At 36.4% G+C, this 19,263-nt stretch overlaps 1 protein-coding gene across 1 annotated transcript in view; it reads left to right on the plus strand.

Annotated features, from left to right (window-relative positions):
* GRIK2 (glutamate ionotropic receptor kainate type subunit 2) overlaps window positions 1-19,263 on the plus strand; it is a 652,272-nt gene that overhangs the window by 379,488 nt on the left and 253,521 nt on the right. Inside the window, exons 7-8 of the mRNA XM_047859025.1 lie at window positions 10,752-10,895; window positions 13,292-13,399. Coding sequence (XP_047714981.1) covers window positions 10,752-10,895; window positions 13,292-13,399 — 252 coding nt within the window. The remainder of the gene's footprint in view (window positions 1-10,751; window positions 10,896-13,291; window positions 13,400-19,263) is intronic.

A 19,263-nucleotide genomic window follows, 5' to 3' on the forward strand; every position in this document is an offset into this window, starting at 1 on the left:
GAGAGAGAGGGAGACACAGAATCGGAAGCAGGCTCCAGGCTCTGAGCCATCAGCCCAGAGCCTGACGCGGGGCTCGAACTCACGGACCGCGAGATCGTGACCTGGCTGAAGTCGGACGCTTAACCGACTGCGCCACCCAGGCGCCCCATATAAGTAATTATTCTTAAAAGAGAGACAATAGGACAGACTGTTTTATCTTCATTGCCAATTTTTTTTCTCTGCTTAGCTTTTGTCTTTGTAGTTTAGGATGTGAGTGACTCCAGCTTTATCCAAGCCACTTATGGATTTTAATAACCAAATTGTACACATATTCCATTTTAAATTAATTGGTTAAATGACAGTTATGTTTAACTCTGAGGCTTTCTTTAGAGGTAGCTATTCTGTAAAAGAAAAAAAATCTGACTTGGGTGCCAAATAAACTTTTATTTGAATCTCAGCTGAGAGACATACAGTTTTTGGGACCTGAGGACATAATTGTCTGGTGTTCAGCAGAACTTCCAAAGATATGAGACTTGCTGCCATCAGTTTATCCTTCATTGCCTTTCATAGTTTCAGTGGGAATATGGCTTAGGAGAGGTAGTTGGTTATGATAGTTCAGACAGTGGTTCCAAGAATTAGGTCTTGCCTGAGTCTTGTTTCTAAGTCCTATTTCTGCCAGAGTTTTGTTATGATAGTTTGGACAGTAGTTCAGAGAACCAAGCTTTGCCTGAGTCTTATTTCTCAAGGTGATGAGACCTTGAGACAATTACTTTAACCTTGCTAAGCTTTAGCTTCCTTCTCTCTAAATTTGTAATAGTAGTATCACTGAAAACATACCCTTGGTAGAATTAGATGAGACAATGCACATAAAGACATTGACCCAGATGTGTGGTATAGAGTTAAGAATGCAATGTAATTTGATAACAATAATAATATTATAAAACTGATAAAGTAATTAACCTGTGTGTCTCCTCTACTTTATCCCTCTTCTGTTCCACTCCTCCTCCCTTTTTTTCTTCCTGTTTTCCACCAAGAAGAAAGTCAAGGCAAGGGACTATAGTGTCAATATGAGAAGGTGGAAGGCTTAGGAAGAGCAGCTCAATTAATTTCTACACTTTAGAGTTGGGAGAAAGAGACTTCCATTAAGCCTAATCTTGTAAGACACTCTAGGACCTTTTCCTTTTGAAAACCTCCTGAGCAGCAACTGCATGGAAGAAATCTACTTTCACAAAATCATGATTAATATTAATAACTTCCCAACAACCTATTATTGACCCAATCCCATATTGATGTATCTCTTTTTTGTGATATTGTAGTATCAATTCTCCACAATCTACATTTCCTTACTCTGCAGTCCATTTTTGTTGAGTACTGCTTTTTTTTATTATTATTATTTTTTTTTTATTATGAAATTTATTGTCAAATTGGTTTCCATACAACACCCAGTGCTCATCCCAACAGGTGCCTTCCTCAATACCCATCACCCACCCACCCCCCATAAACCCTCAGTTTGTTCTCAGTTTTTAGGGGTCTCTTATGTTTTGGCTCCCTCCCTCTCTAACCACCATTTTTTTTTCTTCCCCTCTCCCATGGCCTTCTGTTAAGTTTCTCAGGATCCACACAGGAGTGAAAATATATGGAATCTGTCCTTCTCTGTATGACTTATTTCACTTAGCATAACACTCTCCAGTTCCATCCATGTTGCTACAAGGCCATATTTCATTCTTTCTCATTGCCAAGTAGTATTCCATTGTGTATATAAACCACAATTTCTTTATCCATTCACCAGTTGATGGACATTTAGGCTCTTTCCATAAATTAGCTATTGTTGAGACTGCTGCTATAAACATTGGGGTACAAGTGCCCCTATGCATCAGTATTCCTGTATCCCTTGGGTAAATTCCTAGCAGTGCTACTGCTGGGTCATAGGGTAGGTCTATTTTTAATTTTTTGAGGAACCTCCACACAGTTTTCCAGAGTGACTGCACCAGTTTGCATTCCCACCAACAGTGCAAGAGGGTTCCCATTTCTCCACATCCTCTCCAGCATCTATAGTCTCCTGTTTTGTTCATTATACCCACTCTGACTGGCATGAGGTGATATCCCAGGGTGGTTTTGATTTGTATTTCCCTGATGAGGCGCGATGTTGAACATCTTTTCATGTGCCTGTTGGCCATCTGGATGTCTTCTTTAGAGAAGTGTCTATTCATGTTTTCTGCCATTTCTTCACTGGATTGTTTTTCGGGTGTGGAGTTTGGTGAGCTCTTTATAGATTTTGGATACTGGCCCTTTGTCCGATATGTCATTTGCAAATATCTTTTCCCATTCCGTTGGTTGCCTTTCAGTTTTGTTGGTTGTTTCCTTTGTTGTGCAGAAGGCTTTTATCTTCATGAGGTCCCAATAGTTCATTTTTGCTTTTAATTCCCTTGCCTTTGGGGATGTGTCAAGTAAGAGATTGCTACGGCTGAGGTCAGAGAGGTCTTTTCCTGCTTTCTCCTCTAGGGTTTTGATGATTTCCTCTCTCACATTCAGGTCCTTTATCCATTGTGAGTTTGTTTTTGTGAGTGGTGTAAGAAAGTGGTCTGACTTCATCCTTCTGCATGTTGCTGTCCAGTTCTCCCAGCACCATTTGTTAAACAGACTGTCTTTTTTCCATTGGATATTGTTTCCTGCTTTGTCAAAGATTCGTTGGCCATACTTTTGTGGGTCTAGTTCTGGGGTTTCTATTCTATTTCATTGGTCTATGTGTCTTTTTTTGTGCCAATACCATGCTGTCTTGATGATAACAGCTTTGTAGTAGAGGCTAAAGTCTGGGATTGTGATGCCTCCTGCTTTGGTCTTCTTCTTCAAAATTACTTTGACTATTCAGGGTCTTTTGTGGTTCCACACAAATTTTAGGATTCCTTGTTATAGCTTCGAGAAGAATGGTGGTGCAATTTTGATTGGGATTGCATTGAATGTGTAGATAGCTTTGGGTAGTATTGACATTTTAACAATATTTATTCTTCCAATCCATGAGCACGAATGTTTTTCCATTTCTTTGTATCTTCTTCAATTTCCTTCATAAGCTTTCTATAGTTTTCAGCATACAGATCTTTTACGTCTTTGGTCAGGTTTATTCCTAGGTATTTTATGATTCTTGGTGCAATCGTGAATGGGATAGGTTTCTTTATTTGTGTTTCTGTTGCTTCATTATTAGTGTATAAGAATGTGGGGCGCCTGGGTGGCTCGGTCGGTTAAGCGTCCGACTTCAACTCAGGTCATGATCTCATGGTCTGTAAGTTCGAGCCCCGCGTCAGGCTCTGTGCTGACAGCTCAGAGCCTGGAGCCTCAGATTCTGTGTCTCTCTCTCTCTCTGCCCCTCCCCTGTTCATGCTCTGTCTCTCTCTGGCTCAAAAATAAATAAACCTTAAAAAAAAAGGAATGCAACTGATTTCTGTACATTGATTTTGTATCCTGCGGCTGCTGAATTCATGTATGAGTTGTAGCAGACTTTTGGTGGAGTCTGTCGGGTTTTCCATGTATAATATCACGTCATCTGCAAAAAGTGAAAGCTTGACTTCATCTTTGCCAATTTTGATGCCTTTGATTTCCTTTTGTTGTCTGATTGCTGATGCTAGAACTTCCAACACTATGTTAAACAACAGCGGTGAGAGTGGACATCCCTGTCATGTTCCTGATCTCAGGGATAAAGCTCTCAGTTTTTCTCCATTGAGGATGATATTAGCTGTGGGCTTTTCATAAATGGCTTTTATGATCTTTAAGTATGTTCCTTCTATCCCGACTTTCTCGAGGGTTTTTATTGAGAAAGGATGCTCAATTTTGTCAAATGCTTTTTCTGCATTGATTGACAGCATCATATGGTTCTTATGTTTTCTTTTATTAATGTGATGTATCACATTGATTGATTTGCGAATGTTGAACCAGCCCTGCAACCCAGGAATGAATCCCACTTGATCATGGTGAATAATTCTTTTTATATGCTGTTGAATTCAATTTGCTAGTATCTTACTGAGAATTTTTGCATCCATATTCATCAGGGATATTGGCCTGTAGTTCTCTTTTTTTCTGGGTCTCTGGTTTAGGAATCAAAGTAATGCTGGCTTCCTAGAATGAGTCTGGAAGTTTTCCTTCCCTTTCTATTTTTTGGAATTGCTTGAGAAGGATAGGTATTATCTCTGCTTTAAATGCCTGGTAGAATTCCCCTGAGAAGCCATCTGGTTGTGGACTCTTATTTGTTGGGAGATTTTTGATAACTGATTCAATTTCTTCTCTGGTTATGGGTCTGTTCAAGCTTTCTATTTCTTCCTGTTTGAATTTTGGAAGTGTGTGGGTATTTAAGAATTTGTCCATTTTTCCAGGTTGTCCAGTTTGTTGGCATATAAGTTTTCATAGTATTCCCTGATACTTGCTTGTATTTCTAAGGGATTGGTTGTAATACTTCCATTTTCATGTATGATTTTATCTATTTGGGTCATCTCCCTTTTCTTTTGAGAAGCATGGCTAGAGGTTAATGAATTTTGTTTATTTTTTCAAAAAACCAACTCTTGGTTTCATTGATCTGCTCTACAGTTTTTTTAGATTCTATATTGTTTATTTCTGCTCTCCTCTTTATTATTTCTCTTCTTCTGCTAGGTTTGGGGTATCTTTGCTGTTCTGCTTCTATTTCCTTTAGGTGTGCTGTTAGATTTTGTATTTGGGATTTTTCTTGTTTCTTGAGATAGGCCTGGATTCCAATGTATTTTCCTCTCAGGACTGCCTTCACTGCATCCCAAAGCGTTTGGATTGTTGTATTTTCATTTTCGTTTGTTTCCATATATTTTTTAATTTCTTCTCTAATTGCCTGGTTGACCCATTCATTGTTTAGTAAGGTGTTCTTTAACCTCCATGCTCTTGGAGTTTGTCCAGACTTTTTCTTGTGGTTGATTTCAAGCTTTATTGAATTGTGGTCTGAAAGTATTCATGGTATGATCTCAATTCTTGTATACTTATGAAAGGTTGTTTTGTGACCCAGTATGTGATCTATCTTGGAGAAGGTTCCATGTACACTCGAGAAGAAAGTATATTCTGTTGCTTTGGGATGCAGAGTTCTAAATATATCTGTCAAGTCCATCTGATCCAATGTATCATTCTGGGCCTTTGTTTCTTTATTGATCCTGTGTCTAGATGATCTATGCATTGTTGTAAATGGGGTATTAAAGTCCCCTGCAATTACCACATTCTTATCAATAAGGTTGCTTATATTTGTGATTAATTGTTTTATATATTTGGGTGCTCCTGTATTCGGTCCATAGACATTTATAATTGTTAGCTCTTCCTGATGGATAGACCCTGTAATTATTATATAATGCCCTTCTTCATCTCTTGTTACAACCTTTAATTTAAAGTCTAGTTTGCCTAAGTATGGCTACTCCAGCTTTCTTTTGACATCCAGTAGCATGATAGTTCTCCATCCCCTCACTTTCAATCTGAAGGTGTCCTCAGGTCTAAAATGAGTCTCTTGTAGACAGCAAGTAGAGAGGTCTTGTTTTTTTATCCGTTCTGATACTCTGTCTTTTGGTTCGCGCATTTAGTCCATTTACATTCAGTGTTATTTCTGAAAAATATGGGTTATAGTTATGATGTCTGTAGGTTTCATGCTTGTAACGATGTCTCTGGTACTTTGTCTCACAGGATCCCCTTAGGATCTCTTGTAGAGCTGGTTTAGTGGTTACGAATTCCTTCAGTTTTTGTTTGTTTGGGAAAACCTTTATCTCTCCTTCTATTCTGAATGACAGACTTGCTGGATAAAGGATTCTCGGCTGCATTTTTTTTTTTCTGTTCATCACATTGAAGATTTCCTGCCATTCCTTTCTGGCCTGCCGAGTTTCAGTAGACAGATCTATCACAAGTCTTACCGGTCTCCCTTTATATGTTAGAGCATGTTTATCCCTAGCTGCTTTCAGAATTCTCTCTTTATCCTTGTATTTTGCCAGTTTCACTATGATATGTCATACAGAATATCGATTTAAGTTATGTCTGAAGGGAGTTCTCTGTGCCTCTTGGACTTCAATGCCTTTTTCCTTCCCCAGTTCAGGGAAGTTCTCAGCTATGATTTCTTCAAGTATACCTTCAGCACCTTTCCCTCTCTCTTCCTCCTCTGGAATCCCAATTATGCATACATTATTTCGTTTAATTATGTCACTTAGTTCTCTAAGTCTCCCCTCATACTCCTGGATTTTTTTATCTCTCTTTTTTTCAGCTTTTTCTTTTTCCATAATGTTATCTTCTAGTTCACCTATTCTCTCCTCTGCCTCTTCGATCCGAGCTGTGGTCACCTCCATTTTATTTTGCAGCTCATTTATAGTATTTTTAGCTCCTCCTGACTGTTTCTTAGTCCCTTGATCTCTGTAGTAATAGATTCTCTGCTGTCCTCCATACTTTTTTCAAGCCCAGCGATTAATTTTATGACTATTATTTTAAATTCATTTTCTGCTATATTGCTTAAATCGTTTTTGATCAATTCGTTAACTGTCGCTACTTCCTGGAGTTTCTTTAGAGGAGAATTTTTCTGTTTCCTCATTTTAGATAGTCCCTGGAGTGGCGAGGAACTGCAGGGGTCTTCCTCTGTGCTGTCTGGAGTAACTTGCGTTGGTGGGCGGGGCCACAGTCAGACCTGATGTCTGCCCCTAGCCCACCGCTAGGGCCACAGACTGGTGTGTACCTTACCTTCCTCTATCCCAGGGGCAGGACTCAATGTGGAGTGGTGTGGCCTCTGTCTGGGCTACTTGCACATTGCCAGTCTTGTGGTACTGCTTCGATGGGATCTGGCATATTAGCCAGGGTGGATCTTAAAGTGTACAGGGGCAGGAGGGGCAGGCTCAGCTCGCTTTGCCTTCAGTAATTGCTTCGGGAGGGGCCCTGAGGCAACCGTAGGGAGGCAGACCCGTGGGAGGAATGGATCCTCAGAAGCACAGCACTGGGTGTTGAGCTGGGCAAGCAAGTTCCATGACGGGAACTGGTTCCCTTTGGGATTTTGGCTGGGGGATTGGCGAGGGACATGGGGCTTCCCAGTGCCTTTGTTCCCCGCCAAGCTGAGTTCTGTCCTCTGGGGCTCAACAACTCTCCCTCCCGCTCTCAGACCAGAGCTGTTGACTTATAACATTCCAGATGTTAAGTCCCACTGGCTGTCAGAACACACCCTGTCTGGCCCCTCTGCTTTTGCAAGCCAGACTTTGGGGCTCTGCCTTGCCCATTGAGCTGACCCTCCATCACCCTGACTCCCTCCCACCAGTCTGTGTGGTGCGCACCACCTCTCCGCCCTTCCTACCCTCTTCCGTGGGCCTCTCGTCTACGCTTGGCTGGGGAGAGTCCATTCTGCTAGTCTTCTGGCAGTTCTCTGGGTTATTTAGGCAGATGTGGGTGGAATCTACATGATGAGCAGGACGCAGTGAGCCCAGCGTCCTCCTTCACCACCATCTTCCCAGTGGGTCTCGAGTATTTACTGCTTTATTGAAAACATAATATGGATTAATGCATTCAAGTACTTATTGATATTTCATGTTGTAACTTCAAAAGCATTTACACTATTTTGCTTTATTAAATATAGAACTCTGAGCAAAAAAAAAAAAAGAGAAAGATATGAACTCTGCATAGATTGTATGGATTTGAATCCATCTCCACCTCAACATGCTAGGAGCTTAGGCCAGTTACTTAACTGTTCCTTGACTTAATTTTCTACTTAATACAAACTCAGTGGATTTCAAGTGGATGATGGCTATGAGAATTAAAGGGAATGGTTTAACGGGAATGACTCATACATACTGAATACTAAATGAGTGTTAACTAATGCTATTACTAGTAGAAGACACATTTTCAAGCATTCTTGTGAATGCATTCTTGTGAAAATAAGAAAAACATTTTTGAAACACTAGAGTTTTCTCACAACTTTACAAAGGTGAAAGAATTTGTGTACATATAGATTTGTAAGTAAGACAGTGAAGTTGAGTCTGACAGGATATCAGGTATATATGGAAAATATCTCATTATTACATAAAACAACCAAGTTAAAAGTAGGACAACAATAAATAAGTAGAGAGTAGTTTCAGAAGTTCTGTGTATTACTTTATCATAAATCAGCATATTTTAAACTGGAAATTCAAGAAATAATTTGATTAGCAAATTAAGTACTTATACTTTTTTTCTCCAATATTTCTCTTATATTTAATAAATATTATCTTTCTTTTTAAAATTTTGTTTAACTTTTATTTTTTAAATTTATTATTTATTATCTTTTATAATTACATTTAAAATCATAGATCTTAAATAGTTTTATTATCAGCTAGTGTGTCCTCTGATCTTGACACTGAAACTCTGTTGCAAAAACAGTTTTTGAACTCTTAAATTAGTAAAATACTTTCTCAGCATTGCCATTTTAGATAAGATTACTATTCTAGGATGTTCATATAAGTCATATAAGATCATGTAAGTCATATAAGATCACGTAAGTAAATCATGGCAGGATGGTAGTAATATTGTATTGATGTTCTTTTAGTTACTTTTGTGGGAATAGATAAAAATTTTTATCTTAAGAATTATTGAATGGTATTCAGCAATCTTCTAATTTAAAAAAAAACTGTAGAAAAATACATAAAAAGAAAACATTAAGTTCCATTAATTATTAACTGTCAAGAGTAAATATTGGTTTCATTTTGGTGTATTTTTTTCTTTTTGATCTGCTGTTGTTGATATAACATGTAATATGGTGGTTAAGAATACTAGCTATGAGCAGAGAGTCTGTTTGAATCTGGGTCTTTCCACTTAATCACTGTGTGACTTTGCCTAGTTACTTAACATCTCTCAAAGTTGGTTTTGTCAATTGAATGGGAACAATAGTGGTGCTTTTATTAAACCATTATTGTGAGAATTAAATAAATTAAATAGTACATAATGAAATACATGAAGATGTATAATAGTTTATGCTGGACATACAGCTCTGTTATCAGTGTTTACACTTAGCATCATATCACATGCAATTTCTCATCTAATTGATTATTTTTCAAAACATAGTTTTTAGTTATATGTAATATCATTGTGATTTTATTGTGTTTCCTTAATTTGAACATTCAGTAGGTTTCCACTTTATAAATAAAAATAAATCATGTATGTAGCTTTTGTCTTATCCCTGATATCCTTATGGGAAATTCCAGAAAGAAATTACTGGGTTAAAAAGAACATGGATATTTTTAAAGCTTCTTTTGCAAGTTGCAAAATTGCCCTTTATCTTTGTAGTGTGTGAAAGTGTTCATTCCTCTCCACCTTTGTTAATGGTGATTTTTTTTAAATTTATTTTATTTTAAAATCAAATGTGTCTTTCATATTGTGGTAACTGTTTTTATGACCACCTGTGTGCTGTATAAGATATGTCCCCTGAATGTTACTTCAGGCCAAAGACAAATATCAGTCTAATCCTCAGGCTCATGATGTATGCCTGTATCAACTCCATGATTCTTTTTTCACTTTGCAGCCATCAGAGTATGTGAAAGTAGTCAGCTGGTATTTACAAAGTGAAGGTTATGAATCTGAGCTATATTCCCCAAAGATTTATGAACTATAAAATGGCATTATTATTATGTTCTGTCATTGCATTGTGCTCTTTAGCCGTCTTGCATTTTATGTGGTAAAGCTCCTTAGGATCCATTTGCATGAAAGCTACTGTGTGTACTCATTTTGTATTGTATTGTGGCAAACGCTATAATCTACGGGGTTCCTATCCATTTTGGAATTCATTTCACAGCTCACTAATTGTGTGAATGAGAAGAGGAAATATATGCTTTTATTCCGAAGCATGCCAAGCAGATGGCCCAAAGTTCATTTCTAGCAGTACTATCAGTGTGGCCCTCTTCTGTAGGTAGTGAGCCTGGCATCCATCCGTCAAACACAATGTGAGGCTCCATTTAACACAGCCGCTGACGGTCATGGAGCCTCTGGTTTGTTTCGATTTACAAACATTTTATTTTTTATCATCAGTTTCTAAAGTGGACAGTCATTTGAGCAGGTGCAAACACAGAATTCATATTCGTTTTACTTGAGAAGACAAAATGAACTTTTATTCATATGGAAATTTGGGGGAAAAGAAAACAGGACAGGGGATTAAGCTTAGTTTCTTAAAAAGGGATTAATACATGTATTGAGATTCAAAACAGTAGCATTCATTTCTGAGATTGAATCTTCTGAAAAATTAAATTGAAGAAAAGATCAGGGGTTATAACGAAGCTTTTTAGGTGAATCTCCTTTCAAATCTCTTTTGTTCTTCCTATACAAGAAAATTGTTTATTCACTTTTATATACAATATGTAATTTATTTAATCATTTAAAATGTTCCTAATTGCATTCATTGTATGTGTGTGTGTGTGTGTGTGTGTGTGTGTGTGTGTGTATGTGTGTGTGTGTAGAGACAGAGTAAGACAGAGAGAGAGGGGGTGGCAAAAAAATAAAATAATGAATGTCTTCACACATTTCCTACTTCAACAAAGATACTAGGACAATATGAAGTTGGGTTATTACTTCAGGAAAGGGAGAATAGGTCAAATGTTCTAATGGAGCTGATATAGTAATTGATAACAATACCTTATTTAAGAGAACCAGATCATTGGAAATACTGTTTCCTCACTTACATAAAGATAAACTGAGTATTTGTTTCTCTTACCTCTTCCTTCTCTCCCCTTCCAAACCTCCTGTCATGGGTTTCACATGTTGTATTGACTCCATATTTCCTTTTTCTTGACTTTCAGACTGACGCTGCTCTAATGTATGATGCTGTGCACGTGGTGTCTGTGGGCGTCCAACAGTTTCCCCAGATGACAGTCAGTTCCTTACAGTGTAATAGACACAAACCCTGGCGCTTTGGGACCCGTTTTATGAGCCTAATCAAAGAGGTATGTCAGGAGAAGCACATGTGCCTATTCTCTTTTGTCCTCAAGGTGAATGATTTGAGATTAGTTCAGTTTTCTTCACAGGTGAACTTTTATCTTTTAATTAAACTTACTTTCTTCCTCCGTACAAGCAAAATTAACAATTTTCAGCTCAGGTCATGATCTCACAGTTTGCGAGTTTGAGCCTGGCATTAGGCTCTGTGCTGACAGCTCAGAGCCTGGAGCCTGCTTTGGACTCTGTGTCCCCCTCTCTTTCTGCCCCTCCCCCATTCTCTCTCTCTCTCTCTCTCTCTCTCTCTCTCTCTCTCTCTCTCTTTGTCTCTCTCTGTCTCTGTCTCTCTATCTCTCTCTCAAAAATAAATAAAAACATTAAAAAAAATTTTTTTTAAAGAATCTCCAGTTCCTTGGCAAAGAATACCTATGAATTTTCCTTGTGTAATTTTTAACATATTCTCAGATAGGTGAAATGACACTCCCTGAAGAATATGTAGTTCATTTATTTGTTTCACATTCTACATTTACATCTGGTTTAAAACTGAACATCAGAGGGCTGCAAACATAGTGCACAGACTTGGCTAGTTGAAGAAATGCTTTCTGAATGCAGCATCTGAGTACTGAGATGTGTGTTCAACAGTCATATAAGAAACAGTTGTATGAAACTCACTATTATATTTATTGTAAGGTGTTGCTGAGGACCTTGTCCATTAAATCACACAGTGTGCCTCTTTATGAGGACCAACAGGAGACACTCCTCTCAGGTTTCACTGCCATGAAGAGTTGCTTCTCCTGGGCAGTTGGTATGTCTTAAAATATGGACCCTATGTATTGTGTTTAGATCACATTTTCTTCATTGCTTTGGTCACTAGGAAGGTCAGAGTTAAATTTGTGATTCACTGTTATTAGTTGTGCATTTTCACCTGATGAGCGTTTCCTTATACTGCCTTTATCCCAGATTTGTTTTACTATCCTACGCTTCTACTTCTGTACTTTTTTAGTGTTCATTTATTTTTGAGAGAGAGAGAAGCAGAGTGTGAGCTGGGGAGGGGCAGGAAGAGAAGGAGACACAGAATCCAAAGCAGGTTCCAGGCTCCGAGCTGTCAACACAGAGCCCGATGCGGGGCTCGAACTCACAAACGGTTGCGAGATCATGACATGAGCCAAAGTCAGATGCTTAACTGACTGAGCCACCCAGGCGCCCCAGTACTTATTGCTCACAATGTCTATTTTTGTACTAATATGCATTTTTGTTAATCACCTGAGGTTATTATTTTTGGAAGATTTTGGGTTAACAATATTTTTTCTTCCTTATTGGAGACTGGTTAACACATGTTTAAACTCAGTGATGACATGTTGTAATATGTATGTAGATATGTATTGTAATATTTTCTGTTTTATTTGTAATTTATCAGCCTAAAACTGTTTTGGGATCCCTATACATAAGTATAGAAATACACGGAACCTAAGAAATGTAATAATGATATCCATTTGTAGTGCTTATTGAAATGTTACCTATAATCTATTTGGTTTTATTTGTTTGGATCTTGGTGTATATTCTTTCAAACATTTAACTGTAAGTATACATTACTTAAAGTTTTCATATATAACGATTTTTCTAAACTATTTCTAAATGACAAATATGGAAAACATTAGTGTGTCTATGTAGCTAGCAGAATGAGAAAACTTTTTATATTAAAACTAAAGCTCAAAAATTTGTTTACCTGTGAGGGGTGAACCCATTGTATAACTGGAAAATTTTATTTCCACTTCCTATTACATGGAAAGCTCTTTTTACATGAAGTATAGCTAGATATGAAGTAATTTGGATATATTTCTCCCAGTCTCACTTAAGGGAAAATAAAGTAATAAGTTAATTATTCTAAGAGGAAAGTACATAATTGAAGTTGTATAACATATGTTTTCCTAAATTCATTTTCTTTCCTTGTAATAAAATAAGTTTATGTTCATATTAGTATGAATTTAGGAGTGGTATTTTATAATAGTAATTCTATTTGCAATCTCCAGTGAGACATTCACTATCTCATTTATTATAATACGTAACTAAATTATTGTCAGTTTGCTGAAGGAAGTTTGCTATTTAAAACATTATCTTCAAATTTCTCATAAAAAGTTATACCTACAAAGGGCACTATTTAAAATGAAAAATTTGTAATAAATTCTGCATTGTGACTAAGATAATTTCTGTAGAAAAAAAATCCTCTGAAGTTCAGAAGAGAAAAAAATGTTTTAAAAATTAGTAGTGATGTCAATTTAGGAGAAGAAAATAATGTTTGTTATTTTTTGTGTGAAAAATGTTTTATCTTTTTTCTTTCTTTCTTTCTTTCTTTCTTTCTTTCTTTCTTTCTTTCTTCCTTTACTAATCCATTTTTCTTTCCCTGTAGGCACATTGGGAAGGTCTCACAGGCAGAATAACTTTCAATAAAACCAATGGCTTGCGAACAGATTTTGATTTGGATGTGATCAGCCTGAAGGAAGAAGGTTTAGAAAAGGTACTTGAGTCATTCAACTTATTTACTTTAATTATTAAATGAAACATATCTTACTGAAGAAATAGGGAAATATTCCCTCTCTTAGCCACATTCCATCAGCATTTAACTTTATTGAATAACTCTTAAGAATACATCTTCAATTTGTTATATTGAGTATAATAATGGAGACTTAGTATTCAAGGATAATGGGTGTCTTAAGACAATGAAATATTTTATTTTCTCACCCAGGTTTTTCTTATACCATGAGATGCATATCATCTTTATTGACCTTAAGATTTAATACAGTAGTTAAAAAATATTTATACTTTTGCTTGCCTAGACTTTCCTATTTAGAGCAGGTCTTAAAAAAAGAATTAAATACAGAAGTATGTTTCCATAGCTGGGTCATATTCATGTGAAATGTCTGAATTCATGTACACAAAATAAATTAGGTATGAACATAAATACACAGAATCTTACTTGATTCTGTTTATAAGGATTGAGGTAAGTACAGACAAGGATTACAGAATTTGGGTATATGCTTACTATAAAATATAGTAGTGTAAGTTTGTTTATATTTGTAATGCTTTCTTATTATGATAGACCCTATAAAGGAAACATTAGAGAATCTTTCTGTAGGTTCTAATGTGGATTATAGACAGACTCTGAATATAATGGTTACCAGGTACATGTGATGATCAGTCATTCTGATAAGCTATACATGTTACCTTGAGATTTCAAAAATAATTTTGTACACTCCTCTGAAATTTGAAATTTTGTTTTGATTAATTACACACAATCTTTATCTTCACGGGGCTTTTATTTAGAGTGATCAGATAACACATTTGTGAATAAATACAATGGAAAAGTGTTTCAAGCTTTAAAAGAGCGATGAAAGACTATTTCTGACAAAGGATATAATTAAGTATAGAGTCATAGTATATGAGGTACTTTGAACTAGGCTTTGAATAATGGAGAATTATTGATTAGTAGAGATTGAGTCATTGCAAAAAGAGATAATAACATGTGTAAAGACATAGCATAGTGTTTGATTTAACATGTGTATATGTAGATGCACACTCAGTGGGATATAGAGCTAAAATGCTAGATTTAGGTCATAAAGTGAGCACCATGTTGAAGTGTTTGCAATGTATACAATACAAATTCAAAGGCCTATGAGATGCATTGGAAGATATTATAGTTTGAAATTATTTTAATATGAAGCCATGAAGTTAAAACTATTCTGAGAGTGGAAGTGAGAGATGAAGAAAGAGTAACAGAAGGCAGAAACTGAATCTTCATCAGTGTTGTTAGTTCAAGGAAGAGCAGAGCATTGGAACTATGATTGTAAGGAGTAATGGGGGAGCCAGGTGGTAAAGGTAGAAGGAGCCAATGATAAAAGAATAAATCAAAGATTGATGAAGAAATTAGTGGGGGAAATTGTCATTAGAGAGAAATTGGAAAAAAATCTGAGAAAGCACATAAGGTACTGATATTGAGTGAAGGCAAGTTAAAGAGAAAGGGAATTAAAAGTTCAAATCAAAGGCTTCCCGTATCTTCAAAAATCAGTACATGAGTCATCAGCTAAAAGATGGCGGTGGGATTTAGATTGGTCAGATCTTAAGAATAATGGGAATTTTTTTGTAAATGCCATTGTGAGGGATTTGACTTTGAGTAGTAGGAGTAAATTGCTGCTAAGTAGCAAAATGTATTCATATTTTAACTTAGTAGAATGGTTAAGAAATCAAGGTGTGGATTCAGACAGAATTGGGCTCAAATCCTTGTTCTGCCATTTACTATTTATGGACAAGTTTCTTAATCTCTCCAAAATAAAGTGTCTTCAACTACATCAGGGGGTGATGGCAGTAGCTAATTCAAGAAAACTAATGAGTCTTGCTGACTTTACTTTTACTTTGTCCTGAAAAATATAGTTACCAACCCATAGGTGTAAAGACAGAGTTCCTACTTTGATAGAGTTCACAGTTTGGAAGGTTCAACAGATGTGATCCAAGAGTTTTAAATTACAATTACAATTCTGTCACAAGTGTGTGAACTTCACCCTTCTACCCAAGTTGTCTGTGCCAAATTCCTCATCTCAAAAATTGTAGAGTGCAAAGGGCTTCCCTCTGGGACAGACTGAAGTGAGAATATCATGGCCTCTGAAAGAACCTGTAAATACAATCTTTATAGGTGTCAAGGCTAGGAATTTAATTATTCTCAATTCTATTTTATCATGACTGGGTGAGGAAAATGAACAAAATAATGTGTAAAATGTTGGTTTTATCCATTACTTCTCCTCATGCCTACCACCTTTTCCTAGCTTTATCTTGGTAATCTTTGTCCAACACACTTCATTTATTCATTTGATTCTCTAACAAATATAGAGTCAACCTCTATTTTGTGCCCTCATGAAGGTTATACTCTAGTGAAGGAAATCTGCCAATTATAAATGGACTCACAAAAGTATAATATAGGATTATGCAGTAATAAGTGTTAAAAATAAAGATGACTTTTTAATATGTCATGAAAATCATAGATTTTGGATCACTTTCTGAAAGGTGAACATTAGGACTGAAACAGTTAATAGGAAGAAGTCCATGCTTCTGATGTTAACAACTGTGGAGCAGATAAACCAGAAAGGAACAGGTTTGTTTCCAACAAACAGAGAAAGGTGAGGCATGTTTAAAGATCTGAGTTTGGGGTTCAAGTGTGACTATGAACACATCTTTTCCACTTACTGCCCAGAGATCAAATTGAATATTTTCCTTGGGACCGTGATTAGAACCCAGCCCATTTAGCCATTGTCTAAGACGGATCACTAATACTGCACACACAGCCCGTTGCGTCTTTCCATACACGCTCTCCAGGCCATGGGAGTGCCTGGAGAATAAGAATAAGGGGGTTAGGGGACTGTAGGTGCCGTTCCAGATTTTGTCTACCTCAGGCAATAGGACAGTTTGTTTTCTTTAAGAGCTTGGTATTCAACATTCAAGAATACGAGAAGGAATATAAGAATAAGTAGTTTTCCCAGCTTGAATTCTTCTGGTCAGTTTGAAGAACATAGTGCATATTCTACTTCCAGAATATGCTTAGAATCCATCTATTTCTCTTCACATCCATCGTTGCAATCATAACCAGGGTACCTTTCACCTGGGCTTCTACATCGGAGCCCCAATAAGCCTCACTTTTCTACTCCCCCTTACAATTCATTCTTCACACAACAATAGCTGGAGCAGTGTCTTTAAAAGTAAATCGATCCATGTCCTTGCTCTGTTTAAATCCTTTCACTTATTTCTACTGTATTCTGATTAAAATCCAAATATAATTTACGAAGTACTGCCTACCTCCCCTCTCAACTCTCATCACCATCTTAGATGTTTTTTATGCTTTAATTACACTGGCTTTTGTTCATTTTTTACACAGACACAAAGCTTTCTCTATTACTTTGGCAGTAGAGTTTTCCCAGCCTGGAAAACCAACCCCTAGCCCTTTGCCTGGCTAACTCTTACTCATCTTGGGCGCGGGGCGGGGGGGGGGGGGGGGGGGGAGGGCGCTGGTGTCACAGATTAAATCTTTCTTTCTTAGATAGATGTCCCATAAGCCTAAGCAATTTTAAGTTTTTCATAGCGCCCTGTACTTTTCCTTCCTGGCACATATTACAATGTGTTATTATGTATTTATGTGTACTTTTATGAAAAAAATGACCATGTTCCTAGCCAGTCCTATTAGATAGAAAAAAATTGCCCCCAGTCCTACTATTTACATATTCAAGGCCTAGCAAACTCTTTGGCACAAAGTATATCCTCAAGAAATATTGACTTGAATGAATGAAGGGTCACGGTCACCATGAGAATCATAAAAGGTACTTCACATAGAATGCTTATTCAAGTGTCTGGTGCAAAGTTGTTTTCCTATGGCACAGCATTAAATTTTTTTTTTTCAGGTTTGCCCCACACCTACACAGTGAGAACAGAGAAACCCAGTAGTTAGTCAAAGGGCTGGGGTTATGAGTCAAGGCTTCAAGGCGTACAGGATTTTAGAGTATAGGAGAAGGGATCACTGAAGTCTGAGCTTATAAGGATGCACAATGCATCCCACATAGCAAAGTTTAATCTTGACATTCCAATTCTTATCAAAGAGTAAAAATAATTATTTATATAAGTTCCCCTTTTTCATCATATAAGTTTATGGTGTGGAAATAAACAAAGACCACTTAAATGAGAACAAACAGAAGTTATTCAGAGTTTCCTCTAGCCACCATCACTTGCATTTGGCAGAGATGCAAAGGTGGGCAGGTCAGTGGAAAAACTTTATCGTGGAAAAAGAGGCCTCAGATGTGTTCTGATTGGAGATTGTTGACATGAGGAAATGAGATGGGCTAATGAGAAGCAGGGCATTTAGGGTGATTGTTTTGGAGGGCATATTTGAGCTTCTCTGATTGATCCTGAGTTGGAATGGTGGCAAAAAATAGGGAAGCTGGGGGTTATTGAATGAATTTTGACCATTTTGGGCTGATATCTTAGAGGTTGTGGTTGGCTTCCCATGTTGTTTGCTCCAGAGGCTCAGGGTCAAGTTCTATTTTCATACATGGTCAAACTGTTGTCTATTTGTATATTCAGTCTGTCAATGGAATTACTGAAGTTACTTGACAGAAGAGGAAGAAATAGAAAAAATAATAAGGTCAAGAAAAATCGACATTAGGAAAATAAAAATGTCTTCATAACTGACAATAAAATGAGGTTTTTTAGTTTATATTTTTTTGAATATGTAAGCAGGATATGATTTACCACTGGAAATGGTTTAACCTTACTTACCTAGTCCTTTGAAGCTTATCTATGTCCTTAGGAAAGGCCAGGTTCATTTGGAACAAAAGACCTTATTAAATGGCATAAGAGGTTAAGAAATATTGACCTGTTCAATAGTCACAAGGACTCTATTTAGAGCAAAAACAATTGGAAGCTTTTACATAAGACAGGTTTGAATCGAGTTGATGACACTCCAGGATAATAGTGCATTTCCATTGCACGGTGAGTTATCTAGAGATCATTTTGGGGAAAATAACCACTTATACTTAAAAAAATTTTTCCAAGAAACTACAATGCAATAATAAAATCACTTATACATCTGAAACTAGTATAACACTGTATATTAATTATACCTGAATTAAAAATAAATAAGTAAAATAATAATAAAATCAGTTAATCCTACCACATGGTTGAGTTTTCTTACTGAATGTGCTTTGTGACTACTATGTATGTTATGTGCTCTCCAAAAAAAACCCCAAAAATAAAAAAAAAAAACAACAACTACAAAAAAGGCTCTATTCAAATGAATTTTTATTGTACTAGAGAATACTAGCTTCCAAGTAGAGTGTTGAACTAAAATCATTCTTGTATAACCCTCATGGCTTTTTTCCAGCATCAAACTTTGCTATTTGTTTTGGTTATTTTGCTGACTGCCTCTTGAATGTAGTATTTATATTAAATGTTAAAATAGAACTTGGAGAACAGAATTTTCTGTCTTCTCAGTGGAAAGAGTCTAATCCTTTTGAAAAATTGGCTTTGTGTATTAATTTTATATTAATTTTGAAAAAAACCATAAGGCTAAAACGAATGCATTTCTCTGGCCAGATATGGTACTAAGGAGCCTGGAAATGTTTAGGACTATGAACAATAATACGGTGTTTGCCTCAGCATGTTTTTATAATAAAATCAGCTTCTAACTTGTATATCCTTAGGGGAAATTTTGAAAAAAACAAGTGGCTACAAAAGGTCATTTTATGAAATCTATGTTTGCCAATTTCTACAAAGTTAAGAATTTATATATATATATATATAAAAAATATATATATAAAATATATATATAATATTTATATATGTATAAAT

Source organism: Prionailurus viverrinus, chromosome B2, assembly GCF_022837055.1.
Source record: "Prionailurus viverrinus isolate Anna chromosome B2, UM_Priviv_1.0, whole genome shotgun sequence".
Lineage (NCBI taxonomy): Eukaryota > Metazoa > Chordata > Mammalia > Carnivora > Felidae > Prionailurus > Prionailurus viverrinus.